At 45.6% G+C, this 22926-nt stretch overlaps 1 protein-coding gene across 1 annotated transcript; it reads left to right on the top strand.

Annotated features, from left to right (window-relative positions):
• The first annotated feature begins 3815 nt into the window (after window positions 1–3815).
• On the top strand, window positions 3816–22127 carry LOC127629689 (uncharacterized). The gene is made up of 4 exons (XM_052106895.1): window positions 3816–3993; window positions 7457–7570; window positions 21036–21078; window positions 21215–22127. Exons 1-4 carry the CDS (start codon window positions 3940–3942, stop codon window positions 21334–21336), a joined length of 333 nt encoding a protein of 110 aa, XP_051962855.1. The 5' UTR covers window positions 3816–3939; the 3' UTR covers window positions 21337–22127.
• Window positions 22128–22926: the final 799 nt, after the last annotated feature.

Raw genomic sequence — 22926 nt, 5'->3', positions numbered from 1 at the left:
GAGATGTCCTCAAAGTGGGTACAACCCACTTGAAGCATCACAGGCAGGGTTCGATGAGTGATGAGACCCTTTCCCAGAGGTTTTCTGATTATTGAATGGACGAGGATAGGGGAGGAGCATTTGATTGTCGGAAGTCGTAGCCGGCGGTGGAGTTGTTTGGAGATGAATCTGCCTGCCACCCCAGATCAGTGATGGACTTGACTGAGAGAGAGACATGAGGGAAAATCACTGAGACCATAGTAGACAATGGAGCATGTATCATGGGTTTGGTAATAGTCTGAGTCACCGTAAGTTGTAAGGGCCGAACAGGACATTCAGCGATCACATGCCCACCGGCTCCACAATACAAACACAGCCACTCATGTAATCTTCGTTGACGCTCGAATGGGGAAATTCTGAAGGAATCGAGTTGCATAGGTTCTTCAACTGATTCTGGAGGGCATGGGTAATTGTGTGCAAGTGGGGATCGCAGGGTGGTCTGTTCTTCTGTTATGGTGAGAAAACTCAGAGGCAGAGGGTTGGACTATGCCGCTAAAGCGGGGCGGGAACTGAACCGCATAGCTGAGTAGGACGGTCCTGGCCTGCCAGCGTGAAAAGCCACGTGTCCAAGTATCGTGCAAGGGGCACTAAGGGGATGATCATGTTTGACGTACCTGGTGGGGCTTCGCAGCGGTGGGGAGCCCAGTCCAGTCCTCAGCGTCAGATGCAGCAACGCTCTCCGATGCAGCGGCGACGTCATCATCCAGCCCGGGGGGTCCGAAAGAGACATCAGACTGACCGCTGGGCGAGCCGGTCTCATTTCGGACCCGGATGGAAGCAAATGAGCTTGCTGGGGGGCGGGTGGTTCGTGGGGTCTTCAAAGGCATCTTCTTGCATATTTAAAGAGACGTTCAACGCCAAATGTGTTATTCTTTTAGAGAAAATTATACTTTTTTACTGGATTTTATGCTCTTTTAGAAGTGCTGTCCAAGCGCCCAGGGGCGTAGACTGCATGGCCGTGCAGAGAAGAGAAAGCCGCTGATAAGGTCCAACAGCAAAAGCTCTGTAGAGGTTTGAGTGGAACAGTCGTGAACACCAGCTAGCTGGACACACAACCGCTCAGCTCCGATGAAAAAATATGACGATTCCCTCCTTTTATACCCATATGCCCAGGGGAGGAACATGCAAATTCTGTTCGCAAATTCTCATTGGCCTTTTCTCAAAGTTCAGAGGCAACTGAGGCTCTCAAGAGAGAACCCTTGTGTCACTTCCCTGACACAACGTCGAGTGAGTGACAGAAGGGGAACTGTGTGATGAAGGTTTTCTAGAATTTTTCATCTGCGTGCTCTAAGCATGAGTATTTTATAATTAAAAGAGTCACAATGGCAACAATTTCTCCGTAAGCAACAATTTTGTTCTTTTGAACAAATGGGATGTAAACACGGCTTTATTTGAACAATGTTTTTGCAATGATATGTATTTTTTCCCGGATAAATTAAATTTGTAACTTGGATGAAAACATACATAAAATGCAAAGTAATCTCATCAGTAATCAAAATTATTTTTTAATGTAACTATTCTAATTACCAATGATTTAAATGATAATTATAGTGGAATACAGTTACTAATATTTTGCATTTTATATATGTAATCCCTTAACATGTATCCCGTTAGTCCCCAGTCCTGATTGCTGGCAATATGATAAATGGTTTTCAGGGAGAACAGACGTCTCAGATGAAAAGAGGAATTGAAACCTTTGCTACAGCAATCATAAAACCACATTTAAATTTAATTTAGCAGCTCATAATGTAATTGCACATAATGTAAAAAGTATTACATAATTGATTTAATAAAATATTCATTATGTAATCATTTTCTCAAAATGTAATAAAATCTTAAATTCATAATGTTTTTCACATATGTAATAGTAGGTTAATGTATGAGAAATGCATTACATTATGAACACCCTGTAGCAACTTATAATGTAATCATAGTTCATAATGTAATAGCAGCACATGATGTATAAGTTATTATTATTATTTATAATTATTGTATAATTATTTTCACATTAATAACTTAATACTTACTACATTATGAGTTGCTACACGCCGCTTTGAACTCCACATGAAAAGTGCAGAAAATGTCTTGTTTTTCTCTGAGCATTGGCATTGTCCACGTAATTATTAGGTATGTAAAAATGGATTGATCTGACAAATAATTTTTGATGCATCTAATATGGAAATTAAGAATCAATTATCATTACTATATTGATACCTAATGTCATACAGATGCCATCTCTGATTACACAAGCTTCCTGCCACAGACATAGAGCAAGTGAGATTGAAGGGGAACACTTATTAGTTCATGCTGCAAAGTTCACCCCTGCGAACTGTTGGACAAGCAGGTAAATGGATGGATGGATGCTACCGAGTTTGCTTTCTATGCCATTTTAGAAGTGTTTGCTTCTATTTGACCAAAGTAAGTTAATTGTTGTTGCTTGCTTCTCCGATTATGATTATTGTGTAGCGATTCTTGAACGAATCGTTCTTTTGAGCCAATTCGCAGCAAGTAACCGGTCGAGCTGGTCTAGCTAAATCAAACTAGTTCCAGGTCGATGATGCTAGATACACAGCTGAAGTAAATGTACTGGCTACAAAACACATCAAACTGACTCAAAAAGAACCGAATGAGCTGGTCCCACTGACTGTTGAAGTTTGCAGAGGATTACTGAGGACTTGCTATGTGTGGAGATGGTAATGGCAGTAGCTGAATAAAACATTTAAAAACCTACAGATGTTTGTTTCTGTTATTTTTGAAATATTTAGAAACTTAAAACATTAGTAGTCTAGGCATTTTTACTCGATGATGTTACTAATACAGGCAGGCGACTCTTACAAGATACTGGACCGGTTGAACCAAAGAACTCGCTCGAAATGAAGGAATTAAACCTACAGACAGTATCGAAAGTCAGCTCTTTGGTCATGTCTGATTGAAAAAGAACCGAAAGAGCCGGTCCACGAACACTCGCAGTTTGCAGAAGATTACCAAGTACTTGCAATGCATTGAGACGTTAGTAGTATCCGAATAAAACATTCATAAAACGAATCAAATTGATTGCACGGTGATTAGCACTGTTGCTTCACAGCAAGAAGGTCCTGGGTTCGAGTCCTGGCTCAACTAGGGTCTTTCTGTGTGGCGTTTACATGTTCTCCCCATGTTTGCATGGGTTTCCTCCGGGTGCTCCGGTTTCCCCCACAAGTCCAAAAAACATGCAGGTTAAGTGAATAAGAGACCCCAAATGTGTGTGTGAGTGTCCCTCAGCCATTGGGGGTTGTGTCAGGAAGGGCATCTGGTGTAAAACTTGTGCCAAACCAAATATACCCAAATACCCTGCAACTACGTGGGACAAATGCTAAGAGAGAGATTAGTTGTATTTGTATTTTTTTATTACAATTTTTTTAATAACCAGTTTCTTTAGGAGCAACAATCATACACAAAACACTGTCTGTTAAGTCGTTGACTGTCTGGACAGCACGGCAGCTGCCATAGGTTTCGGACACAGCCAGTGCGTCTTCATAGAAAAAGTTGCACATTTAACTATTCAAGCTATAGTGTAATTTCTGGCCCTGGTTCAGTCCTCATCAGGTTAAAGCTTTATCATCAGGGATAACCGTGTGTGTGTGCAGAGGAAAAGATTACATGGTTCCTATTTCTGTAACGCAAAGCTCTTTAGCCCTAATTAGCACTGCCGTGTAAGTGCGTCTGGCTGAAGTTGCATATGTGCGTGTGTGTGACTATAAATGGTGTGTGTGTGTGTGTGTGTATATTCACAGAAAGATGCAGCTTTAGATCCTTTACTTCTTCTCCAGGTATCACCAGGGTTGAAGTGGTGTGTTGACGTGCTCTGCATAGGACTAACTGAAAGACAACACAAAGAAAGACATCAAGCAGACATTCAAAATGCTGGTGACAATGCTTACAGCCATTTACATGATGGTGAGAGTGGCTGAACAGGTAAGGCAACTCATTAGATAATATCTTTGTGCAGTAGTCACCATTTGCCAACATACCAGACTACAGACATTCAATTGGTTGAGAGCCTTGTTATTGCGTCATATGCCAGACAAAAATGCTAGAGAGTGACAAATATGATGAGAGAAGACTGTTTAGACCTCTTACCACATAGGATAATATCACAATACAGAGACTTAGGGTGGTTTCACATATAGTACATATTAAGTGTACCAAACCCAGTTTGGTTAAAGTGAACCAGAAAGGGAACAGACACAAATGACCTCAGTGCTTTTGGTGTTCACAATGTAAGTGGACTTAAAAGAGGACCCATTTTCTTTTTTGGTCCTCTTCGCATTATTGTGGTCTCAGACACCTTGTTCACACCACAGCTCCTTAAGAACTCAGACCCCATTGCATCTAGAGCTGTCACGATTATGAAATTTGGCTTTTTGGATAAGCAATTGTCATACAAATTATCATACTTCTTAAGGTTTACGCATGCTTAATAGAGGTAGGCCTACAAATTAAGTAATAATTTATTGATGTTTAACTTGAAATCATATAATAAAATGGGGCTATATGATTACTTTTAAGGCTTTAAACAATATTACATTTTTCATAAAAAAATATTGCACAAGGATAGAATTACATAAAAAGTCATTATATGACATTATGCAATAGTAATAATGTTTACTGTGTTTCTGTCCTAAATTCTTCACTTACTCACGTTATGTTAAGGCTCTTCGATAAAACTCACAAGCCCATATTTTGCATGAAGAAAACATTTAAAATTGTATGTGCATTTGAAAATATGTTTCCTTATCTATCATCTCGAGTAATGGAGCCAGGAAGCTTCTCCTCCTGTGTGTCATTTACATTGTGTGTATGAGCCAATAACATTTGCCATTGCACAAATAAAATGAAAATAAAACTATAAAAATCCTCACTTGTATTTTCGTGGGAGTTTGGCATACACCTCCATAGACGGTGCGCCCATCAGAGCACTTTAAATTGGTTCAACTTATCGTGCTGCTCTGCTCTGAATGCGGACGGTCCCTTCATTTTAGGTGCTCAAATAATACAAGAACAGAATATGAGACACAAAAACACATCATGGTAATCATGGAATATATCTATATTTGCTTAAAATTCCCATTTGTGGACAGTAAATTGTTACTGGAATATGAAGTATGTAATGCAGCTATGTATGACAAACCACAAGATACTTATATCATAAAATGCAAAGCAGACTGGAACCACAAAAGGACTTCCTGAGGTGGTCTCAGGATGGTTTGCTTTTGGGTCCTTTTAGGGGGGATCTGAGACCACTTGTTGTGGGTTGTTCACATATACACATTATACCGCTCTGAAAGCACTTGGAGTGCTCAAATGAACTAGTTTTGAAAACGCTCGTAATGGATAAGTGTTTTTCTCGTCAAGCAAAACAGACAGTTCCTGCAAAATTTGAAGCTTTCTGAAAAAACAATGAGAGAAGTAGAATTGGCTGCAAGTTGAAAAATTTATTGAGGGTACTATGTGTGGATGGTTCCGGTAAAGTGATGTCACAGTATGTAACGTGTGACATGATGGCTGGAGAGTCGGTTTTGGGGCCGTTGATGTCTGCTCCGCAACATGATGACGTGGACAATGGAATTACCATACTCAGGGCTTCTCTAAGGTGTATTTCCATCTCGAGCAGTCGCGTGAAGAGTCCCTCAAGCACGCCTTTGACCAGGTGAAAGTAATTGATGGTCAACAGCTGCAGCCTTATGTCATATTCACATATCTGTACTTTTCCATTATTAAAGAGCGGTTGTTAAATTGAGTGATGCAGGACACTCAAACCAAAGAAAATACAATGCAGCGATTAGTACCAAAGAGCCATCGGAAAACACTCTGCCAGGCGGCTCACTATAACCCAATGGCTGACCACTTAGGTCACGAAAAGATGTTTAACTATATAATTGCTCTTTTCTTTTGGCCAGGCATCCACAGTGATGTATGCAAATGGTGTGCGGGATGACGTGAATGTCAGTCGGTGAATACACCGTCCATACCGAAAGCGCCATTGTGCCCTCTGCCTTTGATCGAGGTCCACATCGAGAGAATTGGCAGTCGGGCCATTATAGTGGACTGCATGCAGCAATCGCTTTGTATTAGTTCTACTGGACTATGCAACGCAATATCTGGAAGCAGTGCCTCTACGCAACATCTCAGCACAGTGTTGCAGAGGCTGTCTACACAATTATCTCCCATGTTGGGATTCCATAGGAAATGTTCATTGACCAAGGCACAACATTCATGTCATGTACACTATGCGAACTATACAAATTAGTAGGCATTAAATCAATTCGCACCAGTGTATATCACCTGCAAACTGACGGGTTGGACGAATGATTTAATAAGACCATGAAAAACATGATATCATATGTTTGTAAATTAACCCCTGTTTTTTGCAGTAAGCAAAGTCCCACAAGCCTCTAGCTAGCAAACTAGCTTGTTGGAGTTGTCCTGTGGAAGCTCTGTCGACAATCACACACGCAGCAAACTAAAGCCGAATTCATATGACTCGCTGAAGTGAAGCATCAGCATTTCCCTGCCGCCACATTGTGCTTACACCTTACCAGACAATTTGGATGAAGTATTGATATGTGGCCAGTGCCATCGCTATAAGCAAAACAAGACATTCTCTGCATTGCTATTTATGTGGAATTCAAGGTGGCGCGAATCATGTGAATGCAGCTTTGTGGTTGTTTTCTGTAGAAAAGTGGATAGCCACAGCATGCCTACCAATTAATATTGTGTAGGATGAGGGTTTAAGAGATTTAATGGCCATTGCAATAGTTTTTCAACCTCTAACTTATACTTTGGGAAATATTTAATGTTACTTGAATTGGTGCTATTTTTTTACATTTCTATCTCTATACTATGGAAGGCATTATTCAAAAAATTATAATAAAAAGTTTTTATATATTGTTTTATTTTTATAAGCAATATCTAAGTGTATTTTGACAGATGTACAGTATCTTCTTTACGCTGCTCCCATTAAGGGTCGCCACAGCGGACCATCCGTGATCTGCATATTTGACTTGGCACAGGTTTTACGATGGATGCCCTTCCTGACACAACCCCCAGTGGCTGGGGAACACTCACGCAGACCTACTGAGCAATTTAGAGTTTCCAATTCACTTAAGCTGCAGTTTTTTTCCACTTCACACAGAAAGGCCCAGCTGAGCTGGGACTGGAACGTGTTTTCGAGTTGTATGTGAAATAATCATTAGACAGTCAATGAACAGACTGTGGATGGTTGATGGCCTTAGGCTGTAATAAGACATTGCCTAAAAGTGGCCAAATGCAGTCTCAAATTGAACATCAAACACATGTTGTACACCATACTGTATATGCAGTACACATGCCATTGTTGACTAAATGACCCAGCTAATTTATGTCCTGTGTATTTCAGTTGGGCATTCGGTGGGTGCGTCAGCCAGAGCCTCTGCCATACATGGTGTCTCAGCCCCTGCCATGGCAGGTCCACTATGTTTCCCAGAGCCGAAGAGGAAGTCGTACAGAGGAGGTAAAAATTTGATGTAACCCTATACACATAAACTAATACCTACTGTAAACATGGCACTTAAAACCCATCATTCACGTGGCCTAATAGCCAGTGTTGAGTTTAATGTATTTATTGGATGAATTTCATGAAACCTGTAAAAAGAAATACCTATGTCACTCCAAAATGTATTAATTATTGAAACCAATTTTAGGACCATAAAGATTTTTAAATAGCCTTAAGACAATTAAGCACGCCTCCAATTCACCAATTCTCAATACTGTTATGCTGTCAGGTAGTGGAGGAAACAGAGTGACTGACGACAAGAAGTGAAGAATCCAAAAAAAAGGAGAGCAAACAATCCAGATATACAAAATATTAACTGAGAAACAATAAAGATAAAAACTAAAAGGAACTGTGTCAACAATAACACTTAACTTGAATGAAGGAGGTCAAAAACAGCAATGCTCACAAAGGGGTGAAACATCAATAAGACTTGACAAAGAACTGAAAAAACAGAGGGCTATAATATATATATATATATATATATATATATATATATATATATATATATATACACACAGAGATAACTTTGATGGAGATTAATGTCCTCCAGGAGCAGTGGCGGAGGAGAATTCTGTTACCCAATCTCTGTGGAGGAAGAGGGATTGAATGGTTTTAACAATGACACATGAATGGAAGTTGAGATTCTGTAGTGAGAGGGAAACTGTAGATGAAAATTTACAGGATTTATTTGTCGGTTAATGGGAAAGTGGCAAGTGTAGCAGGGACTTTTTTGAAGGGAGGCGGATGTCCCATGTCGACAGCCATAACAGATCTCCTGGACAATAGTTGGGAGCTTCCGACCGCCGGACAGCCGTGTGCAGCTTAGTGTGCATCACTGCCCTCTGAAGCCATATGTGGGCATCATTCCACATCTTTTCAATCTTTCTGAGCAAGTGGTCAATGGCGGGGACTTTGGAGGGCTCACCTGACCATGGTAAGAGTGGTGGCTGGAAACCCAGGACACATTGAAAGGCGGTGAGGCTGGTGGACTGGTGCCAAAGGGAATTCTGGGCATATGCTGGCCATGGGAGGAACCGACTCCACTCCGCCTGGTTCTTGTGGCATTATGTTCTCTGGAACCGTGATCTCCTGGATGGTGGATTACATCTGCCCGTTGGTTTGCTGGTGGTATCCATAGGAGAGGCTGATGGTAACCCCATCAAAGAGGTGGAAGAAAGCGTGCTATACCCTGGAGATGATCTGCGGCCCACAATCGGAGATGATGTCATTTGGGGGTCCAAAATTCCTGAAAAGGTGGTGGCACACCAATGCTTAATTTTCATGAAAGAAATGTCATAAATGAAAATGGTTTGAACAAAATTGAATTCCTTTTTTAAATATTTTTTTAATTGGTTTTAAATATGATGCATTGCTTTGACATCTTTTTAGTGGTTTTAAAGGTTAGAGAGGGTAATGCTGGTGGGTTGAGGAAAGAGATGAGATTTTTAATGTGCCCGTTATATATGTGGGTGGCCCCTGTTCAATGTATTTTAGGGGAGACAGAGGCCCAGTGTCATTTACTAATCATTGGCACAACTTGTTTTAAAGTGATAGTTCTCAATATTGTAGTTTCTACATGAACTAATCCTTACTGTCTAACCACCCTAACTGTTGCATCCTGTTTTACGGAAGTTGCATAATGTAACTTGGTTTGAATGCCATGCATTCCAGTATCAGACATTACCCGCTGACATTTAAGGCCAATGTCACGCAGATGGATTCTCCCTCCCTGCTAGCCTTAGAAAGTCTAGGCTTGGGTAACCCTCAGGCCTGTAATCCAATCGAGAGGGATTCGCATCTTAATGCATTTTGGCATCTTGAAGAGGTGTCTGTATAGCAGTCACGCAGTTCTATTTTCTGCTTAAACAAGAGGACAAGTTGTACATTGTTAATCGCTGATACATTTACAATTGACAACCTTTCCTATATGCCAAGTGGTTAATTACCATAAACTGTATGTTAAAGACACAGTACTTTGAGTATATGTTTTTCCAACAATGATTTACACCTAACTAAATGAATAGTAATTTTGATATAAAAAGGGATCCCAAAGACTCCCAAATAATGTTTGCAATATGTCACACTTCTGCCCAAATGTGTCTCAATTAGACCTTTTCCACCGACATGGTTCCTGTGCCGGAGCGAATTCCCTAACTGTTCACCACATTTCCACTGCAGAAAAGGCCTGGTTCTTCACCGGTCCCAAAAACTGGTTTCTTTACTGGTCTCTACGCAGGAACCCTTTACATCAGGAGGCGGAGCATGTGATAATGTTTCGTTACCAGATTTTGTTTCCAAAACAACAACAGTAGCTACCGTCTGCAGCAAGGAGTACTTAATTTCTCTATAACAACAATAAAAAAAAAACATAAAAATGTCAGACATCAAAAGCTTTGGGGAAACAGATGAAAAGAGCACTCTACTTGCAAAATCGTCGAGATCGAGATATGAGATAAATAGAGAATGCAAAGGGAAAAAAAAGTGTTTTGGAGATACCGCAAGTAATGATGCACACTGGTGTTTGGTGTCCTCTGCAGCTGATCTCAGTAAGTTATTAGATTTGCAACTTTGTTAGCTTTCCGTACACTCTTCTTATTTTGTGCATTGTTTTGTTCAGTAAGGGTATTTTTGGCCAGCTAGTCACTTAGTTAGGAAGATTGTGGCTATCTGTTAAGTAAACAAATAGTGAGAGAAAAGGCAGAGGCTGACACAGCCTGCTCCCAGGCTAGTTACGTCGTTTCCATCCCTCAGGGATGTGGAGAACTATATGACGTCTCTTGGGGCGTTGGGGAAGGTTACGTGCAGTCTCATGCACCTACTATTTTCGCATGCAACAGCTTGCTTGCACCTGCATCAGCAGTCCACTTAACACGTTCAGTGTTGTGGCGTATTTAGATAGGGACCCCTAGTGTCACTACATCGACACAATGTCAAGTGAGTGACGGAGGGAGAGAACAAGAAAAGGGAACTAAGCCACTGAAATGGCCGGGAACATACTCTCGGCTCCTCAGCTCAAAACCTTTCTCCTTTTATACCCATATGTCTGGGGGAGGGGCATGCAAATTCTGTTCACCAATTCTCATTGGCCTTTCTCAAAGATAAGAGGTAATCAAGGCTCTCAAGAGAGACCCCTAGTGTCACTACAAGGTCTCGTTCCCTCCATCAGGGAACGGAAGTTACGACAGTAGAAATCATATATTTACTGTGCATTTTCACAATGAGAATCAGTAGGTTCATTCAAAAGCTGAAAAATGTATGAAGTAAGGATGAAAATAAGGTGCATTTTGAACTATTCTGAGACCAGTGCAGACAGAAATCACACTGGAGGTTAAGTCATTCACTAAATAGAGAGCAAGGGAGCATCCTATAGCTTTCCTATGAAGCCAAGTGCATTCAGTCCAAACTTCATATCAAAAGTTCAGTTTTAGGCTGCAGATGATGTTTGAACCACTCAACATTATTGGTAGACATGGGAGAATGGAAATCAGTACTTGAATTCAGAATTTATTATGTATAATTTTATTTTAACATGGTTGGCAGTGATTGGAGAATGCTGCCCATTACTTGTATCAGAATTAATTATGCTAATATCTGATTGGTAAAATGCTTCAGCACTGGCTATCACTTCTTTATTTGAGAGAACATTGAGATTTTGTTGCCAAAGTAGACAAAAAAAAAAACGTTGTAACAAAAAAGTAAAATCAAGTCAAATATTTTTTTATTTGTATAGTTTTTAATGTGTGATTTTCCCAATAAACGCTGTTCCAAATCAGCTTGTGACAGGGCGGAGGACGGGGCTGGGTCGTGATTCTACACAACCCGCCCCTTATCAGGCTAATCAAGCCTCTGAGATAAAGGCCGACTGATGGTGGTGCGACAGAGAGAGAGAGAGCATTTACGGGCAGCTGTCCGACACCTTTGAGTGTTTGTGTCTTTCCGTTTAAGTTCTTTATTCAAAATATTATTTATATTGTCAAACCGATTCTCGCCTCCTCCTTTCCCTTAACCCCTTTACACAGCCTTACAGAAAATCAGCTGTAATGTCTGAAATCTCAAAAGCCAGAAAAACCAACACTGCTGAAAACATAATAAACAATTTAACTTTCTATAGCTTGGTTTTTTATTTACAATTTCACAACTTAGTCCTGCTGTCCACACATGTGGACGTCGATTTTGCATGTTTATTAGGTGCTACTTGTTACAAATTAAAAGGGAAATACTATAAGATGAAAATTTTCATCCAATATACCTTAAAGTAAACTAATTGGTTTTTTATTATCTACACAAGCCAAACTTCTGATCAAACATTGCTATCCAGTGTAGAGAATATGTTGAGGCCACCCAGTCCGTTTTTAGAATTTAGGATTATGTATGAGCCATGTAGTGCCTTTTGGGTAACATTTGGGTGAAAAGAAGTAGTGTATCCATAATTACCTTTACATGACCTCATCAGGGACATTATATCGTCCAGCAACCCACTGCAGTAGCATGTGTGGAATGTCCCAGCAGAGACATCTCACACCTGCATTATCTGTCCGTACCTGTTGTGAGGTAAGTGAGGACCCAAAAGCGATATAACAGAAAGCAGTCTTTAATGAAGTTCAAAATTAGATCACTACAAAACACAAAGTCTTCTCCTTGAGAGGCGAAAAGGTTAACATAAACAATCCGCAGCGCGGACGAAGAATGAAGGGAGCAGTCCTCAGCGCTCCTTAGCGGGCCTCCCTTAGGCGGCTGCCGGGGCTTGCAGTGTGACGCCGACAGGCTGTGGATTCCCCTGGGGTTGGCAGGGATAGAGGGGAGAGCGTAGGCACCAGACCTCTAGCAGCGAGGGGCGAACTGAATAGAACACAAATCCAGGTGGTTAACGGAGAGAGGGGTGCAGAGGAGCGGGAACAAATACAGGACAGGACTGGACAGCGACAATTCTGACGGTAGACAGAAACAGTGTGTAGCGTTCTCTAGTGAGACTCAGACAATGAAGGCAGAGAAAGCAGGGAAAGAAGTAGAGCGCTAATCAGCGGGGAAAACGGAATCAGGTGGGGAAGAATTAGACGAAGAATTAGGGGGAGACGAGAGACAGCTGGGGAGCGAGGGAAAAGGAGAGAAGTAACAAAAGAGGGCCAATAGATGGCATGAGAGTAGAAGGGAAGAACAAGAGCAAAACATACGATATGACAGGACAAGACATGACAGTACCACTATGTTAAGCACATTCCAGCAGTACGAGACACTACAGAAAGACAGAGAGATGACATGTGTGATAAGACTGTCATGGCTGATGCTTTTGTGCTTTCAAGGACAGGAGATCTCTTCTGTAGATCTTTAAGTAATGATGTAAAAGAAAAGATTGAAAGCATTCTTTAGATGTTGGAAATGTCTGAACTTTTTAAAGAGATAGTTCACCCAAAAATGTTTAATTCTTTCATCATTCACTTTACTCTCATGTCATTGTATTAATCCAGTATGATCTTTATTCCATGTAAAACAAAGCACGCATTTTGCAGAATATCCTGGCAGTTATTTTTCATTCAATGAAAAAGGCATGGAGGCTGTTGAGTTTGAAAGATTACAACAAAAATTAAACACAGTAGGTATGATAAAACTAGTCTATACAAATTGTGCATAATATTCCAAATCATCTAAAGCCATATGAATATTTGTTTGAGGAACAAGACAAGACAGGACTGGGGGCCATGGGGTCCATGGTTTTGATACAAGTAACCAAGGTTTTACTGTAGTAACCATAAGGTAACCATGGTATTACTATTGTAATATCGTAGTAACCATGACTGCCGCAACCATGGCTAATTTTGTGGTTGCCGTGGTTTTAGTTCGACTACTATGGTTAACCCTTTAATTCATACCTTGGATCTTTAGTGACCCATGACCTCATTCCACCCCCTGTACCTCATAAATTTTTTTAGTTATGCCCACACTTCTTTAGTATTCCTCAAACTTTCTATTCTGAATCAAAACAAAACAATAATGCCATAAATTGTTTTCATTTATCAATTAACATCATACAAGTATTAGTTGTTAATGTGTAGTACAATCAAGATTTAAAATTTGTAAACTAAGGGTTAGGGGCCAATGTTTGAACAAAGCTTTCGTATTTACTGTAAGATTAATGACCAATGTCTTAGAATTTACATTCTTAATTAACTGGGGAAGTGCAAACAGATGCATTGTCTTTTGTTCCCCTTCTGTCGCTCTCTCCACGTTGTGTCAGAGAAGCGACACTAGGGGTCTCTCTTGAGCGCCGATATTCACCTCTGATCTTATTGAAAAGGGCCAATGGGAGTTGGCAGTCAGTATTTGCATACCCCGCCCCCGGACATACGGGTATTTAAGCGGGGCAAATACGGTAGTTCATTCAGAAAATTTCTTCGGAGCCGATGGTCTGTCTGCAGTTTGCTGCGAGTTACACGTCACTTAAACGTTCCTGTTTTCCTCTGATGATCTGCATGCTGTTGGATCTTGGCGGCACAACAGCGGCTTTCTCCTTCTCAGTGCCGGCGTGCACTGTTGCCCTGAGCCGACAGCGCGAGACACGTACACACACACACTGTGTATTAAAATAGTTTTTACTAAAAGAGTAATTTTCTCTAAAAGAGCAAACACAGCAGCGTTGAGCGTCCTTTTAAGGGCGCGTCTTTTCAAGATGCCTTTCCGCCCCTGTGTCGTTCCTGGATCGCGGTAGAGTGCTCTCTGCTTCAGGCGGCCACAGACGCTGTCTCGTGTGTTTGGGCGCGATCACACCGGCGGCGTTTGTGGATGGTTCATGTTCTCACTGCGAGAACATGACCATGACTACGTTAGCGATCGCGGCTTGTTTTCAACAGAAAGCAAGCCACCCCAGCTGCACCCGCATTGCTCCTTCCCACGGGATTAAGGGCGGTGCGGTTGGCGCTGAGGGCGATTTGAGGCGGCAGCGGGTGCAGTTTCGCCGGGTAACCCCCTCGAACCTCCGTTCCCGACACGCTTCGCTGGTCTCCGTCCACGCTTCAGCGGCGATAGCGGCTTCGCCTCGCGGCCCGGCTGTCTATCCTCCGAGTCGAAGCAGATGAGCTTCGCCGCTGCATCGAGAGTCGCGGTGTCTGATGCCGAGGACTCCCTGGACTGCCGCCTGGGCCAGCAGGCCCAGGCTGAGCCGATGCTCAGATGTCCGACATGCTTGCCGGGCCGCCTTGGCGTGGGGTTGGACTGGAACCCTCCATCCTCCCCACAGCCTTCTCGGTTGGATGATTGGTTCCTGGGGGCAGCGCGCGTTCGCGGCCTCGCATCCCCGGTCCCTTTCTTCCGGAGGTGCATGATGAGCTGGCGTCTACGTGGAGAGCCCGCTCTCCGCTCGTCTAGGTGCCACCCGCTCCACTCTCTCCACCCTCGACGGCGGAGGCGCTACTGAGTACGACGCGATTCCCCAGGTTGATAGGGCAGTTGCGCACCATCTATGCCCGGTAGCCCTACCTCCTGGCGGGGTTGCCCGTACTCCCATCCAAGCCCTGTAGGACAACATCCTACGCTTAGCGAAGGCCTACACTACGGTTGGGCGTGCTGCCTCCGCCCTGCATGCGATGGCCCTCCTGCAAGTCCACCAGGCCAAAGCTCTCAGAAACATGCACGGGGTGGACCTGATCCTGATGTGCTGCAGGAACTGCGCTCAGCGACCGACCTCGCCCTGAGGCGGCGAAGGCCACAGCGCAGGCACTTCGGACAGGCGATGGCCACCCTAGTGGTCCAGGAGCGCCATCTTTGGCTCAACCTGGTCGAGATGCGTGAGGCTGACAAAAACGCTTCCTGGGCGCACCTGTCTCCCAGATTGGCCTTTTCGGTGACACCGTCGAGGACTTCAGCCCAACAGTTCTCCGCGGTGAAGAAGCAGGCGGAGGCCATTTAGCACATCATGCCCGCCGCCAGACCTGCCGCTCACGGGCCCTGCCCGTCTGCCCGCCGAGGCGTCCCCCTGCGAGAAACCAGCTCCTGCTCTGCCTCAACCCGGGCCCAGCTCTCAGCCCCAGCGTCGAGCACTCCGCAGGCGGCGCGCGCCCCTGTCTCCACGAACCCCCTCCAGAACCCAGAAGGCTCCCAAGCGTTCCTGAGACAGCCGACCCAGAGCCGAAGGCGTTAGCTCCGGAGGTGGTAAGACCGCTCCGTCCCCGGTGGAGGGCGGGAGGAGAATCCTTTGTTTTTCATTTGCCACACCCCTGGCGGGGGCTGTGGTACCCACATTCTCAATAAAGAGCTATTTCCTTTGCCTCTGGGTCACCTGGCCTGCAAATGCCATTTTCCGCGGCAATGTGCTTTCAGATCACAACAGTCCGGTACACGGACGCGGCGATCCGCCTTCCGCCTGCCCACGACTGTCCCCGGCCGGCCGTTCAGGCGAGTCCAGAGGGCGCCAACATCAGACCTCCTCCTCAGTCAAGAACCTGCCCCTGCGGTGCGTGGAGCAAGGTAAGTGCTTTGAGCTATTCTCAGCACCTCAGCCTCAGGCCACAACGAAGCCGCCCGATGCTGCATTACCTGTTCCACCCGCTCGCGAGGCCCGCCCGGTACGTCCAAAATACTGCGTCCCTTTGGTACCCCTAAGCGCCAGAGCTAGGAAGCGTGGCTTTCAGCTTCCCCAGCGCATCACGCTGGCTGCACGGACCATTCGACTTCGATTCACGCAATTCAGTTTGCCCGGCTCCACCCCCTTCAAGGGTGTCTGCTTTTCCAGCGGTACGGCGGCGCACCAGTTCCCTGCGCGCGAAATCGCGACCCTCTTAGTCAAGGCGCGGTAGAGCCCGTCCCTCCAACCGAGCGTGGCTTTCGTTCCCCAGCGCATCACGCTGGCTGCACGGACCATTCGACTCGGTTACGCCAATTCAGTTTACCCGGCTCCCACCCCTTCAGGAGCGTCCGCTTTCCGCGGTACACGGCGAGCACGCCAGTTCCCTGCACCGAAATCGCGACCCTCTTAGCCAAGAGCGCGGTAGAGCCCGTCCCTCCAACCAAAATGAGGAAGGGTTTCTACAGCCCTTACTTCACTGTACCCAAGAAAGGCGGCTTACAACCAATCCTGGACTTGCGAGTTTTCAATCGGGCCTTGTTAAAACTCCCGTTCAAAATGCTTACGCAGAGAAATATTCTGGCTGGCGTTCAGCATCTAGATTGGTTACAGCGGTGGACCTGAAGGGCAGCGTACTTCCGCGTCTCAATTCTGCCCACGACACCGACCCTTCTTACGGTTCGCGTTCGACGGCCAGGTGTTTCAGTACAAAGTCCTCCCCTGCGGCCTGTCTCTGTCCCTCGGCGTGTTCCACGAAAGTCGCGAGAGCGGCCCTTGCCCGCTCACGAGTAGCCGGCATCCGCATTCTCAACTACCTCGACGACTGGCTCATCCTAGCACACTCTCGAGAGTTACTATGCACACACAGAGACCAGGTGCTCCGGCACCTCAGCAGCTGGGGCTTCAGGTCAACTGGGAAAAGAGCAAGCTCACTCCGGTTCAGAGCATCTCTTTTCTCGGGTTGGAGTTAGACTCAGTCTCAATGACAGCACGTCTCCGCGGCGGCGTGCTCAGTCGGTGCTGGACTGCCTCGCTTCCTTCAAGCCAGGCACAGTGGTCCCTCTAAAACTTTTCCAGAGGCTCCTGGGGCATATGGCGTCCTCCATGGCGGTCGCGCCGCTGGGGTTGATGCATATGAGACCACTCCAGCACTGGCTCCAGACTTCGAGTCCCGAGACAATCATGGCACCGCGACGCGCGTCGGGTAAGGATCACCCCGCCTGCCTCAAAACACTCCGACCCTGGACAGACCTCTGCTTTTTACGGGCAGGTGTGCCCCTGCAGCAGGTGTCCGCGGCGTCCTGGTCACAACCGGCGCCTCCGGTCGGGTGGGGTGCCGTGTGCAGCGGGCGCGCAGCAGCGGGCCGTTGGAAAGGGGCCCGCTGCGTTGGCACATCAATTGCCTGGAGTTGCTGACCGTCCTTCTTGCTCTCAGGAAGTTCCTCCCGTTAGTTCGGGACAAACATGTCCTCGTGAGATCGGACAGCACCACGGTGGTGGCGTACATAAATCGCCAAGGCGGCGTACGCTCCCGCCACATGTCACAACTCGACCCCAGTCGGTCCAGCTGATTTGGGAACGGTTTGGCAAGGCCCAGGTAGACCTGTTCGCCGCCCAGGAAACCACCCACTGCCCACTCTGGTACGCCCTAACAGAGGCTCCCCTCGGGACAGGCAGCTGGCACACAGCTGGCCCTCGGGGCTGCGCAAGTACGCATTTCCCCAGTGAGCCTTCTTGCACCGGTGCTGTGCAAGGTCAGGGAGGGCGAGGAGCAAGTCACGTTGGTGGCCCCCTACTGGCCCACTCGGACTTGGTTCTCGGAACTCAGGCTCCTCGCGACAGCTCCTCCCTGGCGAATTCCCTGAGAAAGGACCTCCTCTCTCAGGGGCCGGGGCACGCTCTGGCACCCGCGCCCAGACCTCTGGAACCTCCACGTCTGGTCCCTGGGCCGGGACGCGGATGAGCTAGCCGGCTTACCGGCGACCGTTGTGAATACCATCAACCAAGCCAGAGCCCCTCTACCAGGCACCTTTACGCCCTAAAGTGGCACTTGTTAGCAGATTGGTGTTCTTCCGAGCCGAAGACCCGTAGAGATGCTGCGATTAGGTCAGTGCTTCTGTTCCTACAGGAGAGGCTGGACAGGAGGCTGTCCCGTCCACCCTCAAGGTGTATGTTGCGCTATCACCGCCCACCATGATCCTGTAGGCGGCAAGTCTTTGGGTAAGCACGACCTGATCCTCAGGTTCCTGAGAAGCGCCGGAGGTTGAATCCCTCACGGCCAGGCCTAGTTCTCTCCTGGGATCTCTCGGTAGTCTTGGCAGGACTCCAGAGACCTCCCTTCGAGCCGCTCGAATCAGTTGGACTCAGGGCCCTCTCTCTTAAGAGCGGCCCTGCTGATTGCGCTTCGCCTCCATTAAGAGGATCGGGGGACCTGCAAGCGTTCTCTGTCAGCGACACTTGCCTGGAGTTAGGTCCAGCAGATCGTCTGTGATCCTAAGACCGCTGACCGGGCTATGTGCCCAAGGTTCCTACCACACCATTCCGAGATCAGGTAGTGAACCTGCAAGCGCTGCTCGGGAGGAGGCAGACCCAGCCCTTTCGTTGCTGTGTCCAGTCGCGCCCTGCACATTTACCTGGACCGCACACAGAGCACCAGGCGCTCTGAGCAGCTCTTTGTCTGCTTTGGGGGCGGCAGAAAGGGAATGCCGTCTCCAAACAGAGGCTCGCCCACTGGGTTGTCGACGCCATCACACTGGCTTATCACACCCAGGCCGTGCCCCTACCCTTGCGGGTCGAGCTCACTCAACAAGGGGTGTTGCGTCCTCGTGGGCACTGGCCAAGGGCACCTCCCTAGCAGACATCTGTAGAGCCGCGGGTTGGGCAACACCCAACACCTTCGTGAGGTTTTACAACCTCCGCGTTGAGTCGGTTGCATCTCGTGTTTTCTCAGGTCGAGCCCGTAGAACTTCGGTAACATGTAGATCGACCGGCGGGTGGATCAGCTTGTGCCAAGCGCCCTTTTCCTGGCGTCAAGGTAAAGTAGTGCGCCTTCTTCCCAGAGCGCCTCACTCCGAGTCGGGCCCCTGGTCGATTCCTCCCCAGCCCTCCGGGTCCGCGGCTCAGCGGAGGAACTTCGCCGACCCAAGCCACTCGCGGGTACCCTGATGGCCACCCCGTACTGGTATAGGGGCTCCACAGGTAAAATAAGAAGGCCTCCTGTTCGGACTCCCCTGTGTGTAATTCCACGGTTCTGTCCCTTACGGCGGACCCCGTGTCTCCCTTAGGCAGTTACAGCTGCCTCGGTTGCCATGCTGTAGCAACTCCCCCTTCGAGGCTGGATCTACCACCGCACCATACTTTCCACCACGAGCCCTAAGGCGGCCGTGTGGCGTGTCTCCACGTTTCCTCCCCAAGAAAATGGGCAGGTGTGGTCTCCGCAGGGTCTGGGTAAGACCCCTTCCCTATATGCGTGTAAGGGCCCTGGCGTGATTGCTCTATGTGAGAAACATAGAGAAAAAGAGGCCCAGCCAGGCTGGCCCGTTCCCATGTTGGCAAACATCGCCTTGTTCCCCTCCCAGGGTAACTAGAAGGACTCCGATGTTCTTATGGGGCATTGGGGAAGAGTGCGTGCAGCCAGGTACAAGCGATGCGTGGCACTGGATGAAATCCCTGCCCGCCTCTGTATCGGCGGTCCACGTACAAGGTTCAGCGCATGGCAAGATTGGAATGGGTCCCCTAGTGTCACTTCTCCGACACAAGCGTGGAGAGAGCGACAGAAGAGAACGTTTGGTTACGTATGTAACCTCCGTTCCCGAGGGAGGAGCGACGCGTTGTGTCTTTCCTCCGCCATGTCGCTGAACCGAGCCACTGTTGTGGCGGACCATTTCGGCTCCTCAGAAAAATCCTGAAAGAACTCCCGTATTTGCCCCGCTTAAATACCCGCGGGCGGGGTATGCAAATACTGACTGCCAACTCCCATTGGCCCTTTTCAATAAGATCAGAGGTGAATATCGGCGCTCAAGAGAGACCCCTAGTGTCGCTTCTCTGACACAACGTGTCGTTCCCTCGTTATTTGGCTGATGAAGGCTGCAGTTAATTTACAATCTGTTTATTCAAGTTAAAGAGTGTAGTCCATCCTTTGACCAAGGTGATGCAGGCAGAGGTCAGTAATGTGCACTGCTGTTCAACAGTAAGCTTGTGACAGATTAATTTCCGGTGCAGTCCATCTTAAGTACAAGCATCAGGCAGAGTCCAGTGAAGTATAGACGTAAATGATATCTGGCTGGCACAGGTTGCAGTTAGTTATCCATTATGAAGTCCATTGTCGTAGACTGAAGTGATGTCACACTTATTACAGTAAGTATACTGTATAACTATCAGCTAATATTACTGAATTCTGCAATCAGAAATCTAAAAAAGTTTGCTTCTTTAAATGGATTCAGGGTAGTTACTACTACACTGAATGGAATCTTTAAAAGCTATGATTTCAGAGACTCATATCAGTAACCTTATAAAAGCTGTTTTATTCTACATGGAGTGGGTCTCCTCATGGTGTCTTCCATGTTGAGGTCACATGACCTGTCAAATACTACTCGTTTAATCTCTGTAACTAGCCTGTTATTTGACACTTTCACTCTTGGATTAAATTATTCATGTCTGACTGTGCATAGTGAATTTCTCCAATGGCATCTTTGACTGAAAACTACAGATTTTGAGTGATGCTGCATCCATGCCACTAGAGTTATTAATACTATAGCCAAAAGTTACTGAGTGCACTTTAAGCTGGAATAAGAAACTTTTAACATTGAAAAAATTACTCAATTTACCACTTTAATTGCTTCTTTTGTTATTTTGTATATTTTTTGCCAGTACGAGGGCCAGAGAAGGAACAGCCTAGGAGTTTACAGAAAGAGTAAGTATGAAGAAATTCTTAAAAAGTTGGCTAACAAAATATTGCGAAGAATATCTACATTAAAGTCCCACATAAGACAAAACACATCTTTATCTGAAGTCCAAGTTTATCCATTGTCTTTCCTCTGTTTCTTAAGACTCTTCATCCAGTAATGGAAACTCTGCTTCAGCAAAGTCTTCCGCTCCAGACAAGGCAGCATCTACTATTCAGAGCCAGTACAGGAAGTACCAGCAGAAGAAACAGAAAGATCACAAATGAAATGTCAAGTAGACTATGGTCAACTGTTGACTTTTGAAGTATCACTTTTGCACTAATCACGACCCTGTATTTACCTCTCTGAACCCAAACCTCGGCAACTGTGCACGTGCAAACCTGGTCTGGTTTCAGTGTTTAAGAGCAGTTTCAGTGAGCGATTGTCACGTATTCTGATATACAGATTGCTGGCACCTGCACGAACACACACTCTCATACAATGATAAACATTTTACAGCATTTACTGATAACTGACACCACAGAGGCACACAAACACTTATAGATTGGAAGATATGAAGATAATTGAGTGTGTTATGCACACAACACAGTGCACAAACATAATTTGAAAAATACACATCTGTCATTTGAAAGAGAGGTGTGTATTTTTCAATTAAAAATGTATTGCTAAAGTAATTGTGAGTGCTTTATATAAATTGCCATGCCAATGTATACTCACATAAACAAAAACGTTTCATAAAGTCCAAGTTTTCCTCTAAGGTGTAGTGTCATTCTTCCCTCTACTGGTGAACTAGTGGAAGGGATGCAAAGGAAAAAGTCTTACACCATATCATACCATACCATATCACATTGAATATATACATATATATGTAAATTATAAATATTTACAGAGTTATTCATTTTGATTATACAGTATAAAACAAAATATGTGACTCTGATTTCATGGAACTTTAGGCTCAGGCACACAGACAGACAATTATTTTGTACTTTTTAGAATTTGTAATATCATTAATTGGATGGATGGATTGATGGATAGATAGAGTGCATCTATTGGAAAGTATTCACAGAACTTCACTTTTTCCACATTTTGTTATATTACAGCCTTATTCCAAAATGGATTAAATTCATTATTTTCCTCAAAATTCTACAAACAATTCCGCATAAGGACAACATGAAAGAATTTTGTTTGAAATATTTGCAAATTTATTACAAATAAAAAATACAATAAAAATCACATGTACATAAGTATTCACAGCCTTTGCCATAACACTCAAAATTGAGCTCAGGTGCATCCTGTTTCCACTGATCATCCTTGAGATGTTTCTACAACTGGATTGGAGCCACCTGTGCTAAATTAAGTTGATTGGACATGATTTGGAAAGACACACACCTGTCTATATAAGGTCACACAGTTAACAGTGCATGTCAGAGCACAAACCAAGCCATGAAGTCCAAGGAATTGTCTGTAGACCTCCAAGACCGCATTGTATCGAGGCACAGATCTTGAGAAGGGTACAGAAAGATTTCTGCAGCAATGAAGGTCCCAATGAGCACAGTGGCCTCCATCATTCGTAAATGGAAGTTTGGAACCACCAGGATTCCTCCTTGAGCTGACCGCCCGGCCAAACTGAGCGATCGGGGGAGAAGGGCCAAGAACCCGATGGTCACTCTGACAGAGCTCCAGCGTTTCGCTGCGGAGAGAGGAGAACCTTCCAGAAGAAGGTCTGATGAAACAAAGATTGAACTCTTTGGCCTGAATGGCAAGCGTCATGTCTGGAGGAAACGAATCGGTTACCTAACGTAACCTCGGTTCTCTCTAGATGAGGGAACAAGTATTGCGTAAGCTAGCTAAGGAGA

Source organism: Xyrauchen texanus, chromosome 36, assembly GCF_025860055.1.
Source record: "Xyrauchen texanus isolate HMW12.3.18 chromosome 36, RBS_HiC_50CHRs, whole genome shotgun sequence".
In the NCBI taxonomy this organism is placed as follows: domain Eukaryota; kingdom Metazoa; phylum Chordata; class Actinopteri; order Cypriniformes; family Catostomidae; genus Xyrauchen; species Xyrauchen texanus.
The sequence above is the reverse complement of the archived record's forward strand: the minus strand, read 5'-3'. Positions and strand labels throughout refer to the sequence as shown.